At 36.9% G+C, this 18,577-nt stretch overlaps 2 protein-coding genes across 2 annotated transcripts in view; one reads left to right on the forward strand and one right to left on the reverse strand.

Annotated features, from left to right (window-relative positions):
• Positions 1-18,577, forward strand: part of CCDC146 (coiled-coil domain containing 146) — an 84,657-nt gene that overhangs the window by 14,766 nt on the left and 51,314 nt on the right. The window lies entirely within an intron of this gene.
• Positions 4,215-10,699, reverse strand: FGL2 (fibrinogen like 2). Its single transcript, XM_054199667.1, has 2 exons — positions 9,952-10,699; positions 4,215-7,217 (listed from the first exon to the last, which is right to left on the reverse strand). The coding sequence occupies exons 1-2, from the start codon at positions 10,697-10,699 to the stop codon at positions 6,511-6,513; spliced, it is 1,455 nt and encodes a 484-aa protein (XP_054055642.1). The 3' UTR covers positions 4,215-6,510.

Below are 18,577 nucleotides of genomic sequence, written 5' to 3' on the forward strand. Positions count from 1 at the left end.
TTTGTTGGTATGTTCTTGGGTTAGAACATCTATTTTTAAAACAATACCAGAAAAAGGGTTCTGCAACATCTATCTTGCATGTCTTTGTAGTAGAGGCTGCGAGGGAGCTGTTCATAGTGCTCTCGTGAGTGAAAAGTTCTTTACTACTTACCAGGTTCAATAAGTGGGTACCTTGTTTGGAAGGTGCTGCAATAATCCCTTTCTGCTAATGAACATCATCCATTTATGTGCTAAATCTCAACCTGAAGAAGAATGAACTCCTTTGAGAGATTCCTCTGATTGCTCTAATGCAGACTGTTGCACTCGCTATCCTATAAAGATAAAATGGACTGTGCCCCTATCTGATCCCAGCACCAAGTCTTTCAATTGCTCTGCTTTTTTATTTATGGAAATTGTCACTATTGTGCTACATTGCTTTTTGTTCACGTCCAAGCATCCTGTTGCCATCATCCATCAGGAAACAGAAAGAACCTTTCATGAATATTTTTCATGACTGTTTTGAAACTTGGAGTCTTTCTGACATTAATAAACTTCTTACCCCGACGGCAAAAAATGGTTGAACTGCTAATAAAGGTGTTAACCAAAATCCTGAAACTAGAAACACAGAACAAAACCTCCATGTTTACAAAAAATGAACGGTATAGTGACAGAGACTGCTCAGGCAAGTTTCACTTCTGCTGATCTGACACTGATTCATGTGGGTCTGTTTAGCTGGAAGAGCTTTACAGTCATGGAATGATGCGTATGTTCAGTGTTTGAATGTGGTTTAAGGGGGAGAAGGTACTTTTATTTTTTCTCTTTTTTCTCATCTGTGCTGCAAGAAAGAAGAGAAAGTAACTTAAAGGCTGTCTACAGTTTTCAAATATAAGTACTAAGGATCAGTACTTCATCTATTTCTGCACTGGCATTCTGACATCTAACACTACCACTCTAGAAAACAGAGCCTTTTCCAATTTCTAACAAGCTGGTTTTTAATCCTCTCCTCACATAGGTTAAATGGTAGGTGTAAACAACTTTACTTTTTAAAAAAAAAATGTCATTACAACTTTAAATGAAAGATTTCCTAGAAAAGCAAGCTTGGTAGACTAACATAGAAATTTTATTTTTTTTATATAAGCACCAAATTAATTTCTGTTCACCTACACATACTGTAGTGTGCTTTCTACTCTTATAAAGTATGATCATCACTAAACTTTTGCATAGTAACCATGGCAGTGGATAATTTGTTTCAGTACTTTCCAAATATGTATGTGCTCTATCAAAGATGTAAAAATCTTAACACAGCTGTTGAACCAAACAGCATTTTCAAACTTAAGCTGATCCTGGCACACTCCATATTATATGCTCCAAAGGCTCCTGGCACAACAAAAAAGCTGTATAAATATGTTGGCACAGACAGCAAAGACACATGTTGCCTCCACCTCCACCCATAGGAATCTGACTGCTAATTAAATAAACCTTTTTAAACTTTGTTGATATGGTCACTTGGGGAGCCAGCTAGGAATGATAATGCATCTCTAAGCTAGAGCCTGGGGTTTTTTTTGCAACAGCTTTCAGCAAGCAAGCAATAGTTTGCATAGTGAACGTTAAACTGATCAGTGGTTGTGATAGGTAAGGTGATTGTTGTAATTGGCGGTAACTCCTATAAAAAGCTGTAGAGGAGTGGGGTGAATTTACAGACGCCTTTAAACAGCAGGAGTGGGAACAGAGCCAGCATAATATGCTCTTCAGAGGTTCTTTTTACCACTTGCGGGTGACATTGTGAGGAAACAAGGCCAGGAAGCTGTTGCATGTATTTATATTATCATAAAGCAGGTGGTATTTCTGTTCATTTCTGAAAAGCACAATTGAAAGGATTTATGATGTGTTGTTTCTCTATGCTGTTATCAAGTGCAGATTTCATGCCATACAGAGGAACCACAGCTCCCTAAAGCTGCGAGGCAGGGAGAAGGAGTAACCTTTAACTGGGAGAAGGAATAACCTTTAACTGCAGCATCTTCTTGTGGTTTTGGCCTTTTCTCAACAATTTCTGAGAGTCGTGAGACTTAAAAGGACAAGCATTTTGCTGTCTTATGTTCTAAAGCTGTCTCCCTCTTCCCCTTTTCTCACCCAAAATATGTATTTGAAATCTGATATTTCAAAACAGGGTGATCTTGCACTAAAATTGCGAGTCTACCTAGCCTTGGCTTATGATGTTTATGTCAGCAGAACCATGTGGTGAGGAAGCCGGAGCAACGTTAACAAAAAATTACATTCAATAAAAATGTCCAGTGGTGGAGAATCATCTGTTACAGATGATACAGATTAGGTTACTTTAAATGTTAAAAAGATGATTTTGGTTTCCTTATTCAAAAAACCTGTGTCCAAATACTCCTTAATGAACAGAGCCTTAAAGTTTTACATGAGAAAGAATCCTTATCTTTGGGTTTAGCATATAGAGGTTGAGCTGCAGAGGTAAGCAGAGGGGCTTTTATATTCTGGCTGAAGAAAGGAATGAGAATTTCTGTTTCTCGAAGTGGAGCCTACTTCTCCATAAAAATAAATGACTCCATGTAATTGCTTAAAAATAAGTGTGTAAAACATATTTATTATTTTCTACTGTGTAATTCCAAATGTTGGTGTACTATTTCAGTAGAAGTGTAATATTAGACTTACAGTTTGTCTTGATTATATGAACATAATTAGGTACTTGGGGATATTTTTTCCAGTTGTTATTTTCCAAATGGGTTCTTTTTTTACTGAGATCAGAAAAATTGATGATCAAGGACTTAAAAAATAATATTCATGCCCTGTTCTCATGACTTGGGTGAGGGTTGGATTTGATACGTCATCTTAAAACATTGTTTTCTGTTTCTGGTTACCATTGAGGGTGATGGCCAAATTCACTTCTGGCAGAAGCATTTTAACTCCATAAAAGTTTAATTAAAGCTATGAATGAAAGAGATCAGTTTACTAAGTGGGATGTTTGCATTTAGCAGGGCCTGTGGATGGTATTGCTCAGCCATTTTTCTTTGAAACTTATGTCAGTGTCTTCAGGCCCATATATACCATATTATTTTGCTTTTATTTCCTGAAAAAAGAATACGGAGCACATTTATAGAAATATATTTCAAATTTCTTTCTTGGTAGGCCAGTATTCAGTTCTTATCTTTTTTCTCTATGAAAACTTAAAGTCACATCCTTCCTGTTTTGATTTTTCTATGACATATAAGTCATAGAAGCTGAGTAAATTTGGCAATTTTTTTATTTTGTTTGATTTTGGTTTAAGTTATAAACAGCGTTCTAGGTATGGCTTGAGAACCATCTTAATTTCCTTTGAAAATAATCACATAAATGCAGGTTTGTTTTCCACCAAATTGCCAAACTACCTGTTGTTCGCAGTGTTTCCCAAAAAACACCATTAAGGAAACAGATATTTGCATAAAAAAATTTAAGATCACTGCTTTCAGGCCTTCTTTTCATTTCTTCTCTGTTTTTTTTCCAATTTTTTTGTTTTGTTTAAGCAATGCATAGAAAGCCAAGACATTACAGTCTGCTTGGCTGATCACATTGAACAGATGGGTTTATGCCTTTATTTTTTGGAAACAGCGTATAGGAATTTTGCTAGCAAACACGCTCTTAGTAATCTTCTTCACAAAAATTCACAATTTCGATATTAGCAAGGTAAAACCACAAGTGTTTTCATATGGTGATCAGTGTTAGATAGATGTTTTCCATAAATGAAAGGCATGTTTTGAATTATCGAGCCTTAAGCAGAGATCAAGTGCCTTTGTTTGTATAAAAAAATTGTATGTTTTGATTTGGGGTATTTTTTCTATTCACATGCTTTGATAACATTTGCATGCGATCTGACAGGTTGTATGTTATATAAAAACCAGATGAGTTTGCTTCTCCTCTTTCATGTTAAAGATACAGGTTGTGTAAACTCTTAATTGGGCAATTACTTTTTTCTCTTCCAAAATACAAATAATATCAAAAAGATGTCTGAGGTTTCAGCCTTTGGTATTATCTGGCAGCTGAAGTGTCATAAAATGGATCTCTGAAGAACTATTGTTACTAGCAATTACTCCCCTGGCACGTAACATAGTCATCTTTGTTGGTCATCTGAAGTTACCTGTGTTTTCTTATTGCTTCAATTTTTACAGAAAACCAATACAACAATATATGAGAATTTTTTTGGTAGTCCCTGTAAACATCTATGACAGTAGTACATCTTTAACACTGTGACTTATTTTTATTACACCAAGGAAAAACAAAAATAATGCTTCCAACAAGTAGATGGAGTTACACTTTAATACTAGTACACATTGATGGAGATTCAGCTACAACAGTTCCAGGCAGGTAATATTCAGATCTGTGTAACAACATTACACTTTCTTTTTTTTTTCCTTTTTTTTCTTTTTTTTTTGTTTTAAGACATCAGACAAGGCTTTTGTGGATGATGTTAGTCACATTTGCTTATTCTATTAAAATTTCTGTGTTTTACAAAGTTTCTTTAAACAGGATAAAAAAAGGACAGTTTCTCTTCTAACAACTTAGCAGGAAAAAGACATTTTCAAGTAGAAGCTTATAGATACTGTAAGTTATACTTAGCTAGTTGCCATATAATTAACAGGAGCAAATTGTGCATTTCATGCAAAATGATTAAATATAATCATATGCAATTAGATATTTGCTCTTCTAACCAATACTTCCTAAGTTGCTTTTTTTTGTTTGTTTAGGCAATGCTTTTTTATCCCAAAATAAATATTCTATAGATTCAAAACATGTTCTCAAGCGAAGATTATACATCTTGCAATTAAAATTTTCCATTACTCTTTAAAACTGAAATATAATATACCAAATTACACTTCACACTGAAATATCCTTCAAAGTATTTACTTCCTCAAAAAAAATATATTAATATTTTACAGTTTAGCAGTTGCCACTGTTGCTCATTTGCATAACTTGTAACCAGAATAGTTCTTCTTGTCATTTCAAAAAACAGTAAAGGTCATATCTGTAAAGTAGTAGGCCAGGTGTATACTTTTTTTTTTGTATGCCTCTTTTAACCAAAAAGCCTATGACAGCAAAGACCACACTTTAACTGGTAAAGAAATACAGTCTTAGTGTAGTTTATCTGCATCTCATGATTGGCATAAGCAAAATAGCCTCTTGCTAAGATAAATTACATCTCCACTCAAAGTGTTAGTCACTGCAAATCTAGAGACATGTGTTTTCTTGTGTAAGCAATAGATATGTGTAGTCAAACTTGTGCTCACCATCTGTAACATGAGCTTTAAAAATAGCATCTCTAATTTGCATTTCCTGAAGTATTTGAAAATTCGATTGTTTCCTTTATTATATTTTAGAAGAAAAAAGTCTTTCACATATTCTCTTTTCTGTTTATAATTGCCAGTAAGTTGTTCATGTTTCTGGGGCTAGAAAAGGGGTACTCAGAAAATGGGGAGAACACAGTCTTTTCGTATCTTACAAAATATTTATAATCTTTCTTATAATTTTAAGGTCTAATGGTAACTAGAATGAGAAGTACTTAAGTGAGAGCTTGAGTCTCTACAAGAGTTACGTTGTAACTCTTGGCTTACCTAAAAGATTCAGGAGAAAGCAAAATGGCACTGGAAACTCTTTTTGTATGTATTTAGAGGCATTAATGCAAAGGCATGGATGTATCTTCTTCCTACCTGTCTACCTCCCTATGTAAATGTGCAAAAGCTACATAACGGCTCCTTTCTCTCACAAACGACAAATAGGACAAACAGCTTGAATGGAGGAACCAAAATGAGCAAGAATTGTTGTCTTTCATTACATACTCTCTACATTATTTCCACTTCCTTTTATTCAATTCTTTCACCAACTTCTTTGAATAATCTTTGATAAAGAGGATAACGTTTGAGGAATCATCTTCAGTTTCTAAGTTTTATTCAAGGGTTTGTTGTGTCTTTGGGTAAACATGTGGCCCTCTGTTTCCTAGTCCTTTAAAAATAATCATATGTAGTACTTTTCCTAATTTATATTGATATTGCCATAGTATACCTTTGAAGTGGTGAAGGACACATGATACAAAAAGTCAGGCTGTTTCAGAGAGGCTAATTTTCATTCTAAGTGTTGACAAATTTATGTTATCAGTTATACCTCTGAGTTATTTTCAGGTTAAAACGTAGGTGTTCATTCAGACACAATTTGTGGAGGGCCATTTAAAAGTTTTAAATCACAAAATGTGGTATATCACAATTAGTAAAAGCACCAAAAGCACTGTTTAGAATATTTACATAACGATACCAAGACTCAACCCTTGCTAAGTTTTAGCAATAACTATTTAGAAACATTCATGCTGGTTTTAATACATTATATGGGTCAAACCATCTCTAAAAATGTATGTGGAAGTATGCTGTTTTGTCTAGAACTATTTTATGCCAAACATAACTGAATACTTGAATTCTGAGTATAATACTGAGTAAGTATGATTTTGAGTGCAATCCAATGCAAACTAGTTGGGAGAAAGGTGTAGAATTACTGCACAAAACTTTTGGGTCTGATCATGATTTTTACTGATTTAAAGGCTTGCCTATATCCACTGGGAATATCATCAGAAATACCATGCCATGTACCCCAGAAAATGCCATTGCGAACACCTTTGTATTTCTTGTGGTAGTACTTGCCATTGAGGTTGGCAGACAAACATGCATCGAACCACCAGCCAGAGCTGTAGTATGCTCCACAGTTTCCTGACGGATACCTATCGTTGTCCTTGTCTGGAGTTGTAAAGAACTTTTGATCATGGTTGTAATGCTTGCTGTAGTGAAGGGCATCTCCTGCTGTGCCACTGTAGCCATGAACACTTAGACGGTACTTTAGGTATTCGTTGGCCACATAGAAGTGTTCGTATTTTGCATACTCTCTGATACCATTGAAATCTTCAAGTTCAATTCTGAGTTGCATTTCCTGGCTCTTTGTCAGGAGGTGAATCTTGTCATTCCCCAGCCAGAACTCTCTGCTGAGATTTCCAAAGCCATTTTTGTAGTCATTCCAGGTTCTGTTAAAGTTAGTGCTGCCATCCTGACGCCGTTGCAGCACTGTCCAGCCACCTCCATGTGTTTGCATGTCACAGTAAACTTCAAAGCTGTCATTTCTGGGGTCAGGGCTAATCCTGTAGATTCCATTACTCCTTCTGCCTGCTGTGTAATGATCGGCACAGTCTCTCTGCATTATTTGTATAACTGGTGGAAGAACAGATAGTGTTAGAATAGACATAATTTCCATTTAAAAGTAAACAAAATTTTTACCCAGACTGATGTGGCATACAGAACTTGGATTGGAGAGACTTCTACACAGGAAATAGTGTTACAGCAATTTCAATTCTAGGGAGAAACAAGATGCCACCTCAAATCTCTGCACCAGATAGCTGTCAAAAAACCCCATTTAAATGACTTTTTGTATCAAAACTGCCTAGCATAGGCAGAGGCATAGGGGCATTTTGATTGTCTGCTTTCCCTTTTCTCTTTTTCGCTACCCTTCTCTTTATCCTTTCATTACCTCCTGTAAATTCAGACTGGTTTCTTCAGACCATGTTTCTAATACTTCATGTTTACGTGCTTTCTGTTTTTTGTATTTAAATGTATACTGTTACACCCTGTCTATAATTTAAATCTTCATCTGGCAGTATGTCAGAGAAAAAGCTTTGTCCATATGGGAATGACTTTAACCTGGCTATTGTTCAGTTGACATCATTTCATATAGAACATAACATCATTAGGAATGTTTCATGTGGTAACGTTGACTTTACTTTAGGAAGCAGGGGAAAAAAGTAATAAAATTGTCTCATCTATTGTATTAATAGTGTGATTCCTAGAAAGATGAAGCTAGAAAAGTGATGGTGCTTTCCTGTGTATGTGTCATTGCTGGCTCTACAGTAAGGAAAAGTTTTAGCATCTACCATTAACACAGCTTTTTCCCACCAATGAGTGACGTATTTTATGCAGAAGAAAAATACCCCCAAGGTTTTTCCTGCAGAGCAAAAATCTGGTTTTGATCCATGTCATTACTGGATGGCATTGTGTTCAATAGCATGGTACTTAAGTAAGTGATAGAGAGCTCTTGTTCTGAGTTAAGAGTCAAAACCATACTGTTCATTCCTATTGCAGATCTGAATTTATGGAGACGATCATTTGCAGGCTTGAGTTGCATAATTTTCCTAGAAAAATTTAAACAATTAAACAACTTCTTGCAAGGGAAGAGTGTTCTCGGGCAGGAGACAAGACCCAGGACTTCTTGCTGGCCAGTACAGAAAACTGGACATCTATGAAAGCATGAAGTATAGGAATCAAAGGCTTACAAGCCAAATCTAAATCCACAAATAGATTCTCATTTATTTCTCTGAACTTTGTGTAAGGCCTTTGGTGGACTAAGTTTAAGAGCAGATGACAGAGAATATACATGTCAGCTAAAATGCTTTTATAATCCAATTCAACTCCTATTTAAATAAAGTTTTGCTATTACTTTCAGTGGAAGCAGGAATAGCTCCTGTTCAGGAAACAGCTGTAGCTGTTATCCTTGCTAGTTTTCATAATGTGTGTATTGCTGCTACACGCACTTTTAGCATCAGTTACTGTAAAATATAAGGAATATCTACATGATCACATGCTATGAACAGTACCCGACATTTCAGTGAGAAATATCTAAAATTAATTTAGTCTGTTGTGAAGTACTGTACTTGAATTTGATTCGTTGCCCATTATCAATATAGCAAGTATCACTCATTCTTTTTGTGAATGTTTATATCTGAAATAAAGTAGTTTACTTATACTGATTTATATCTGATTTAGGCTGATTGTTGACATAGTAAAAGCATTACCTTTATTATTATTTTGCTCTTTTCACACTTTCAAGAATTTCAGCTGTACATACACTGTACCATCTACAGATCCTTCAATATTCAATATGGGTGGACAGAAAAACAGTTTTATTTTAAACTTGAATGCTAAGTAGCAGAGGCTTAAAAACTGTAAAGCAGTCTGATTTTTCTTTGCTTTATCTCTAGAGCGCCCTGTCTTCATAGGTATGATATCCGATCTCCATATGTATGGTATCTGAGTGGTAGAATACACTGACAGTCCTGTGAACATTTATTTTCAAAGATTCTTATATGTGATACAAAAACTTCATGAAAAAAAAAATCTGCTGTTAATAACTGTCAACATTAGAAAGAAATTATTAGTTCTATTTCTTAGTTTTAAATAGGACAATTAAAAAGTAATAGAAAAAAGTGTTTGTCAGTGATAATACTTGTTTTCTGTTTTATATCACTTGGATATTAAACTCATGCAAAGAATTTAGTATTAAAATGATGGTACATACATTACCCTCTTGAGAAGTAGTGTTAATAAGCTATTTTAGCCAAGCCTTTCAGATATTCACTGTGGTGGTAGAAATATTCTTTTATTATTCATCTGTTTAAAAGTTTTACTAGATTCACTTGATGTTTAATAATGATTTTCAGACCATTTCAGAATAATTGCAGTTTCACATTGAAAAAGATCCATACAGTTTTCTAAAGCACACCTAGAGAAAATTTACCCCTTGTCACCCAAGCAGAAAATATATGTAGTTCACTGATGTTTAATATCGTTAATGAAGGGTAGTAGGGCGTAAAATAAGAAGTTAATTTTTCATGTTTACTAACTGAACTGCAAAAAAAAAGTGCTTTGAAAATGTTTTAAATGCCTTAATAAGGTCTGATTCTAGGAGGAACTGAACACCTGCAGCTCTCAGTAACCCTCTAGTGGCAGTTGAAATGTTGTACAGGAGTATAAATAAAGACTAAAAGAGCAACTACTTAACTTGTGAAGTTAATAACACAGCTATTTAGTTAAAATATATTTTAAATAGTTTACCTAATATTTATAAAATGCACAGAAAGCTTATACAGGCAGTAAGAATTAACAGGTTACATACCAGGTCTTGGTTGCATTGCTGGACATTTAGAAGAACATTTGTTATCAAGGCTGTTCACAACAAATGTCAAATTAGCAACTTTGCTGTCAACGTAATGTTCTACGTTGTTCATATTTATGAGGCTCATCTTCTCTAAACGACCTTGCAGTGTCTGAATCTGGTTCTTTGCATTTTTTAAGCTGGTTGCCATTCTGTTAACTTTGCTTTGCAGTTCCTTTACTCTGTTGTCTTGGATTCTGCTGTTTTCTGCTGGAGTTTCTGCATTAGGTAGCAGGAATTCATTACTGCTTTCTCTTTCTTGGTTGTCATCTGCCTGCAGCTTGCAATCTTGGCAGCATTTCTTCAGCTTGTTTACTGCTTCTTTAAGGGTCTGTACTTCTTTGAGAGTCTTCTCAAGCAGTCTGAATTCTTTGGGTAACTGCATGGTCATTGGAGGCAGATTTATCTGATATGGACAATCCTCTCCTTCATCACATTTCCGATTAGTTTTGAGCTTTATAGGACAAGTTTCAGTAGCTTTTCCTTCTTTAGCCTCCTCTTCATTTTCTAAAACAACTGCAAAGACATTAGTTAAAGCAAGGAGAGCTGTCTTCAGCAACACTAAGTAAATGAGCAGTTTCATCTTTGCAGAGAAACTAGCAGTATGAGGAAGTATGCAAAAGTGGAACAACTTTATAAGGGCAGCTTGAAGCCTGTGAGTTATCAGACTGCCTACGCTGTTCTTAGAAATGGGTGGGAGTGCTTGCATCATGAGTGATTAATAGCAGAGCAAAGTAGGTAGCGCTTGCAAGAATAGCACATTTCAGTGAGTATTCCCGACTCAGAACTAGTGTATGTAAGCAAAATGATGAAATGCATGTGTGCACTTGTGCAGTTTAATTTCATTCCTTGTTGTACGTGGATTTTCTATTTGGGGAAAACAATCACTTAGCTCTGTTTATAATAATCTTCTCACATCTGTTTCTTAACATTAGAGTGTTCTAAAACTGCTTTTCAAAACTAACCTATAGTTTTACAACAGCAGGTGGAAAAGGTAAAAAACAGTCCCTTTCCCAATTTCAGGCTTATCACAGCAGTAGCTTCACTGATACTGAGACCCCTTCTTCCTAATACTTTTTTAACTGAGTAGATGTATTCATTACAGAATCACAGAATCACAGAATGGTAGCGTTCTAAGGGACCTCTGGAGATCATCTAGTCCAACCCCCCTGCCAGAGCAGGGTCACCTAGAGCAGGTTGCACAGGAACGCATCCAGTTTTAAATATCTCCAGAGACGGAGACTCCACCACCTCTCTGGGCAGCCTGTTCCAGGGCTCTGCCACCCTCAAAGTAAAGAAGTTCCTCCTCATGTCTAGGTGGAACTTCCTCTGCTCAAGTTTGTGCCTATTACCTCTTGTCCTGTCCCCGGGCACCACTGAGAAGAGCCTGGCCCCATCCTCCTGACACCCACCCTTTAAGTATTTATAAGCATTGATAAGGTCCCCCCTCAGCCATCTTTTTTCCAGACTGCAGAGACCCAAATCCCTCAGCCTTTCTTCAGAAGAGAGGTGTTCCAGTCCCCTAATCGTCTTGGTAGCTCTCTGCTGCACCCTCTCCAGCAGTTCCCTGTCCTTCTTGAACCGGGGAGCCCAGAACTGGACACAGTACTCCAGGTATGGCCTCACCGAGGCAGAGTAGAGGGGGAGGATGACCTCCCTCGACCTGCTGGCCACACTCTTCTTGATGCACCCCAGGATGCCATTGGCCTTCTTGGCCACAAGGGCACATTGCTGGTTCATGGTCATCCTGTTGTCCACCAGGACTCCCAGGTCTCTTTCAGCTGAGCTGCTCTCCAGCAGGTCAGCCCCCAACCTGTACTGGTGCATGGGGTTATTCCTGTCCAGGTGCAGCGCCCTACACTTGCCCTTGCTGAATTTCATAAGGTTCCTCTCTGCCCAAATTTCCAACCTGTCTAGGTCTCTCTGTATGGTGGCACCGCCTTCTGCTGTGTCAGCCACCCCCCCCAGCTTTGTGTCATCAGCAAACTTGCTGAGGGTGCACTCTATCCCTTCATCCAGGTCATTGATGAACAGGACTGGACCCAGTACTGACCCCTGGGGAACACCACTCATCACTGACCTCCAACTAGACTCTGTGCCCCTAATCACTACCCTCTGAGCTCTGTCTTTCAACCAGTTATCTATCCACCTTACTGCCCTTTCATCTAACCCACTCTTCCTAAGCTTCCCTATGAGAATGCTGTGGATGACCATGTCAAAAGCCTTGCTTAAGTCCAGGTAGACCACATCTACCGCCCTCCCCTCATCTATCCATCTAGTCATTCCATCATAAAATTCCATCATTAAAATGACTTAAATCCCAAAGCATGTTGAAACACACATGTAATTTTAGTTCCAAACATCTTTCAGGGTAAAATCACAAACTAAGAAGGATGAGCAGCACTTTCTTCCTCCTATTTTACTAGCACTGCATATAATAGTTATCTGGATTATTCATGATTTGTATGTGGTATCACAGTTAAAATTCACTGTTACCTGAGTCTGAGTGCTTCTTATTGAAGCTTTCTATGTGAAGGGAAGGGAACTGAAGACATCCCCCCCGTTGATGTGTGGGATCCTAGCTGTTGGATTGATTGTCCAGAAAACCCAAAGCAAATCCTGATGTTCTGAATAATGTCCTGAGTTCTAAATCTAAAGCAAGGCAGGGAGCTAGGGAAGATGCTCCCATGGACCCATCAGTTGCGAATATTCTTTTCTGTGTTCCTGATTTTCGGTTCCTGCTTTTCTTTTTATTGTGCCTTGTATCAGCTTTAAGAGTTAATCATGTACTTTGCATGACTAGTCACACCAAAAGGAATACTCCAGCCCTAGGTGACAGTTTCCATGTACTTCCTCATTTTTACTCTACAGCCACCTTTGCCATTCTCATGTGGTGCCTATAAAGTTTTGCTGATCTATGTCATTTTCCTTGTGCCCCAAAGCAAGGCTACATGGACATGTCTTTGTGCATTCATAGCTCAGTCAAGAGCCTAATAACTTGCATGAATAAAAGATTTCTACAGCAGTTCTTGGTTAATTAGTTCAATCTGAACAATTTATTTCCCTAAACCCTGTTTGAAATTACTCATAATACAGATTAAACATTAAACAGACATTAGTCACACACATACTAGTTCACAATCTCTGGAATGTTACTAGCTTTTATAGAGACCACAGACGTACATTGACAGTACAGGAGGGAGGCTTGGTAAAAAATCCCTATTTGTCTAACCTGCTACAATTCCTTCAGATTCCTGCATAGCACAATGGTCTGGGCACTTTCTTGGGAAATGGGTTTTGAATCTACCTTTCCCATATTCTAAATGAACTTGCCAGAACCTGCCACGGTGCTTTTAGTTACGTGGTAAAACTGTGTATTTCTCCCTTTCAGATCATGAGAGTTCCCCAGCAATGAGGTGAAAGATCCCTCCGTGAACTGCAACTTGGGTGTAAAGCATTGATATCACTTTGGTTTTGTTAAAAATGCATCAAAACTGACATGTTTGTAACAGCAGATGAAATGTATGATTCAATTTGTGAGTAAAATTTTAAAATATTTTATTTGGTTGATAGGATCCTATTTTTTTTTTCTGTCAGTCTAAAGTCAGGTATTTACAGAATCTTGTTCTCCTGTGTGGCTGCAACTGTCAAAATGAGGAAAACTATACCAGCCTCTTTTGAGGGACTTTAGAAATACAATGGAGTTCCTAAATCCTTGTTATTTGGGAAGCCACATTCCCTCCACACTGTGTATTCAGTTTCCAATGAGCTCTGCTATCTGCTATGTGATTTTGGATTGGACAGATTATTCTGTATCTGTAAAATTAATAATAACTGTGCTTGGTAGACCACATCTTATGAATTGCCTTGAAGTGTTTAAATGCATATCTAATATTGTTATGACTGTTGTGCTGCATTGAAAGCCTAAAACATTATTAGAACTGAGTGACTCCAAGAAGGGCAGACATTTCTAGTCAAAGAAAAGAAAGTTCAGACAGTAACGTGAGATATCTGAGTTTTTCAAACACCTTTGTCCTCAGACAAAGGGACCATTCCTTGGTCCCTTATATATCTTCATTTTTGGATATTTACTCCCACCTTTGGATGAGATTTCTGTAATCTTAAGATGCTCTGCTATCCTCCTGATTTTGTTATTAGTCTGATGTTCTGCTACTAGGCTACTAGCAGTCTGTTTGGAGCCTGAAAGACGCCTTTCTCCATCAGGTATCTGTATGCTTCTCCTACCTGGAGAAGTCTTGTAATTGAGGACTGTTCTGTCAGGGAATGTCCATTCCCAACAATTTGTCAGGTCTCTGTTCTTTCTTCAGGAACTCAAAGTAGTATGCCACAGCCTTTTTTGTGTTTCATGCCTCTTCCTTGGGATAAATGAGGCAAACTTTCAAAACTGAGTTTTTCACAAGTCTTTGCCCTTAGAACAGACACTGAGCAAATTTATACTGTAAATGCTGATGCAGCTTAACTAATAGCAGAAATATTGGACTAGACCAAAACTGAGAACTGCAGTTTGTTTATAAACACAGTTTCTTCCCAGATGGGGCTTTTCTAGATCCCTAGAGTGGTCTGTATAATGCTTAAAACTTTGAAGTAGTTATGCAATCACAAAACCCAAAAGCCAATCTTTTTCAACTGTGAAAGGATCTAACTGAATAACAGCTTATGACCATAACTAAGACTTTCCTACCAAAGTCTTTTTTTTGGTTAAAGGTCACTTTTTTGTAGCTTTTCATCTCTTGCAGTCTTCTTTTTAGGAATTTATTTTTCCTTCTGTGGCCTGAAGAGGTATCTTAATCTTACAGACATATCTTCCTAAAGATAAAGAAAATTACTGAGAGCTCATGATATTCTTAAATTCTACTAAAGATTTTAATTCTGTTCCCAGAACTACCCAGTGGTTGCAAGGTTAAAGAAGTAATATATTTTGGTTTAAGAGACTTAGGACTGTTTATTCAAAGTTTATCAAAAGCAACATGAACCATTTCCCATGATTTTTTAGAGCAAGTGTTTTTTTGGTGTGGTTTTTTTTGCTGCTTTTTTTTTTTTTTTCCCCTGGCAGATAATGGAATGTAGGTCAAATAGAAAACAACAAAGTTAAGGCTGTAGGCAGATGTTAATTTAACTAGTGACTATGGCAATTTAAAACACAACAGCTTGCCATCTCTTTGATATCTGGCATTGTGCTGGGAGTTAACATCTGTAGCAGAGTTGCTGCAAAACATCCAGGTTTGCGTAAGCAGTTCAGATAACTGGTATGAACAAACCTGAAGCACATCTACACTCATTCATATAAACCATTTTGGTGGCAGAGGTGGGCTGTGTTAAGATTCACCTGCTCCAGCAGTATTTTTGGTGTTTTTGTAGATTTCAGTGACATTTTGGCTGAGAAAGAGGATGCAAAGTAATTAGATTCATCTTCAGTTTTTCCCACACTGTGGAATATATACCAAAAGTCCATACTAGAAACAAATTCTGATTTAGGATTCTTTTTGATTAATTTAATTTTTTTTTTTTTTAATTCAGTAGTCATTCTTCATGCAAGCAGTCTTCATGTTGTCCACTGGATTGTGGGATTGCCTGTGCAATTTCCTCATCTGTCTATGAGAACGTAGCAGAGCCCAAAAAGGAAGATGGTTGTCTTCCATTTTATTTTAATTGTTAAAATTCTTACAGAGATACAGATTACATAGAACTAGTAGCTGCGTGGATTCCCTATCTGTTTAAAATGGTCTTTGCGTTATTTATAATTCTGGCAACAGGTTGAAAGGCAACACTGACATAGAGCATATAAGTAGTAGAAAACAGATTTATATAAGCAATTGTAAATGTAATACATATTACAAAATTCACGTGGTCAAAGGATATCACTCTTTCTGTTTAGGCAAGGACCATATTTGTAAAGAAGGAGATCCATGAAACTAAGTTCCTGTTCATTCTGTTTCTCCTGCGACATCTGAATATCTGCCTGCCCAAAACCTAGAGTTTTCTCCTGAATATTTCCTTTATCGATAGCCATAGAAGACCCTGTGATTGGCCAAGTACATGGAGAAAATAATCCAGAATGCACTCGGAAGAGTGATAACATATACAAAAGCCTCTCCCTGAAATGTCTTTTTGGGAAAATTCCTTTTTGATTCCTGCAAACCCTGCTCCGATAAAACCAACTGGTGAAAGACTTAACTGGATACTCAGTATCCTCCTTTCAAGATTCATTGTCAAACAGGTGATCACAGGAAAGCTATCTATCTCCCGAAATGCCTATCTTCCCAGTCACTTATCCCCGCTTATACCAAGCCATGTGAGACACAATTGGCCACCAGATGCAGTATTTTCTCACCCATTGTACCTTCATGGTGGCAGATTTTGATATTTTCCATGTAGGGACTGCTTCTTCCCATGAACTGGGGTACAAAACTACTGTTATGAACTATGCCTTGGGAAAGAATTCATGATATTATTTTTCCTAGTTGTTATTTGTTAGTTTTAGAAAGCTTTTCAGCAGTTTATTTTTCATTAAAGGCTGCATGGCTGATCCAGCTGTAATTAAAAAAATAAAATTTTAGAAATTCTGTGTAAGGCAATACAGTGCTATATCTACCGTAAGTAGGTATATTAATGTTTTTCATGTATTCCTTTACTTTACCCCACTCTCAGTTTTGTCTTGTTCATGTAGCATCATCTGCATATAGCTTTTTTATGTTAAATACTTTGAAGTAGACTATGAGCCTTTCAAGGCATATAGGTATTTTGACTCCATGTCAAAATTAAGTGAGTAGATATTAATAATTTCTCAGACTCATTTTTTTAGTGTTTGACTTCTGTCTTCTGAGTTACTGGCTTGTTGTATGCGCAACCAATGCAGCCAAGTCACTCTCCTTTAGACAACAAAGTTCAAGGAACGATAAACCTTATGCCCTCACTTCGTGAAATAATTATATGCTGTGTTTAAAAAGTGCATGCTATCTTCTTATTCATTACATTTGTGGTTTTCTTGGAATAGGAAAGATGGCAAAATAATTTGTGAATCACGTTGTGAAATATAAAAAATCGTTTTGTTAAATTATTTAAACGATTTCAGCTTCCAAATAGAAATGGCTTAGGTGATTTTTTTTCTGGTAAAAATATCACTTTTAAGGGAAAGCAGATTTACATATAAACATGATATTATACAAATGTACTTGTTACTTTTTAATAATTTTGCTCATCACAAACATGAGAAGGGAACAGAAGGGTAGTTTGAAGTGTTTCAGTGCATTTGTACAACCAATAGCCTCATGGGTTCAGGTGTGGTGGTTTGTCACTTAAAGTTGAGAAAACTCAGTGAAATATCTTTTTCTACTTGAAAGGCTAGCAAATAGGCTTTTCCTGGGGACTTCCCATACTTATCCTACAAAATCTACTGCCTGTTCAATGTTTATGTAGTTACAGATGAGGGGGATTCTACCTTGATTTTTAACTGTAATGACAGCATTAATTTAAAAATCATACCACATTTTTCTTTACCTTCTACCACCATAACCTTTCTCTGGAATAATGTTTGATTACTTAAACAAGGCATATCCTTCTCTAAATATCTGCAGTGTAGCTATTCCTATCTGTACTTTAAATGTTTCCCAATCTACAAAAGGGAATGCAGAATTGCATTGAAATACTGATAACTACAATTTATGGTGTAACTAAATATTTACAGTATTACTTCAGTGATTTTTATCTTCTTGTCTTAAAATACTTTGAAATATGTGCTGAAGCATAGAGAAATTCTAGATGATTTTAGAAGTGATAGTATTCTATAACCCTGTATGAATATTTGAGGCATATTGAAAAATTTATGATATAAATGATTGATTAAAAATGTAATGATGACATGTACTGGGCATATAAAAATTGTGACGCAACACTGCATTAAAACCAGAGTTTTCCTCATCTCAACATCTAGTGCGTAGTCTGAGCTAGTTAGTCATCTTTGGCTCCCTCTATTGTCAAAGTCAAGTAAGAGACTCTCTGAGGATGTTTCTTGTTTCTTATAAATGCTGGAGACCAGTCTGAAATAATTTAATGAGTTAAATTTGATTATTAAGAAGAATCTGAATCTTAAATATATTATTATCCTCTATTCTCTATGTATGCTCCATTATTATCCTGGCGGAAGTCATTGCTGGGCCACTCTCCATCATCTTTGAAAGGTCCTGGAGAACAGACAAGGTGCCTGAGGACTGGAGGAAAGCCAATGTCACTCCAGTCTTCAAAAAAGGCAAGAAGGAGGAGCCAGGGAACTACAGGCCGGTCAGCCTCACGTCCATCCCTGGAAAGATGATGGAACAGCTCGTTCTGGGCGTCATCTCAAGGCATGTGGAGGAAAAGAAAGCTATCAGAAGTACTCAACATGGATTCACCAAGGGGAAATCATGTCTGACTAATCTGATAGCTTTCTATGACAGCATGACTGGATGGATAGATGAGGGGAGGGCAGTAGATGTGGTGTACCTTGACTTAAGCAAGGCGTTCGACATGGTCTCCCACAGCATCCTCATAGGGAAGCTTAGGAAGAGAGGGTTAGATGAAAGGACGGTAA

The sequence above is a fragment of the Rissa tridactyla genome, chromosome 1, assembly GCF_028500815.1.
Source record: "Rissa tridactyla isolate bRisTri1 chromosome 1, bRisTri1.patW.cur.20221130, whole genome shotgun sequence".
In the NCBI taxonomy this organism is placed as follows: Eukaryota; Metazoa; Chordata; class Aves; order Charadriiformes; family Laridae; genus Rissa; species Rissa tridactyla.

Coding starts and splice junctions, on each gene's coding strand:
- FGL2 (XM_054199667.1), bottom strand. CDS start 10,699: ATGCAAGCACTCCCACCCATTTCTAAGAACAGCGTAGGCAGTCTGATA. Junction 7,218..9,951: donor AGCAATGCAACCAAGACCTG/GTATGTAACCTG, acceptor TTCTTCCACCAG/TTATACAAATAATGCAGAGA.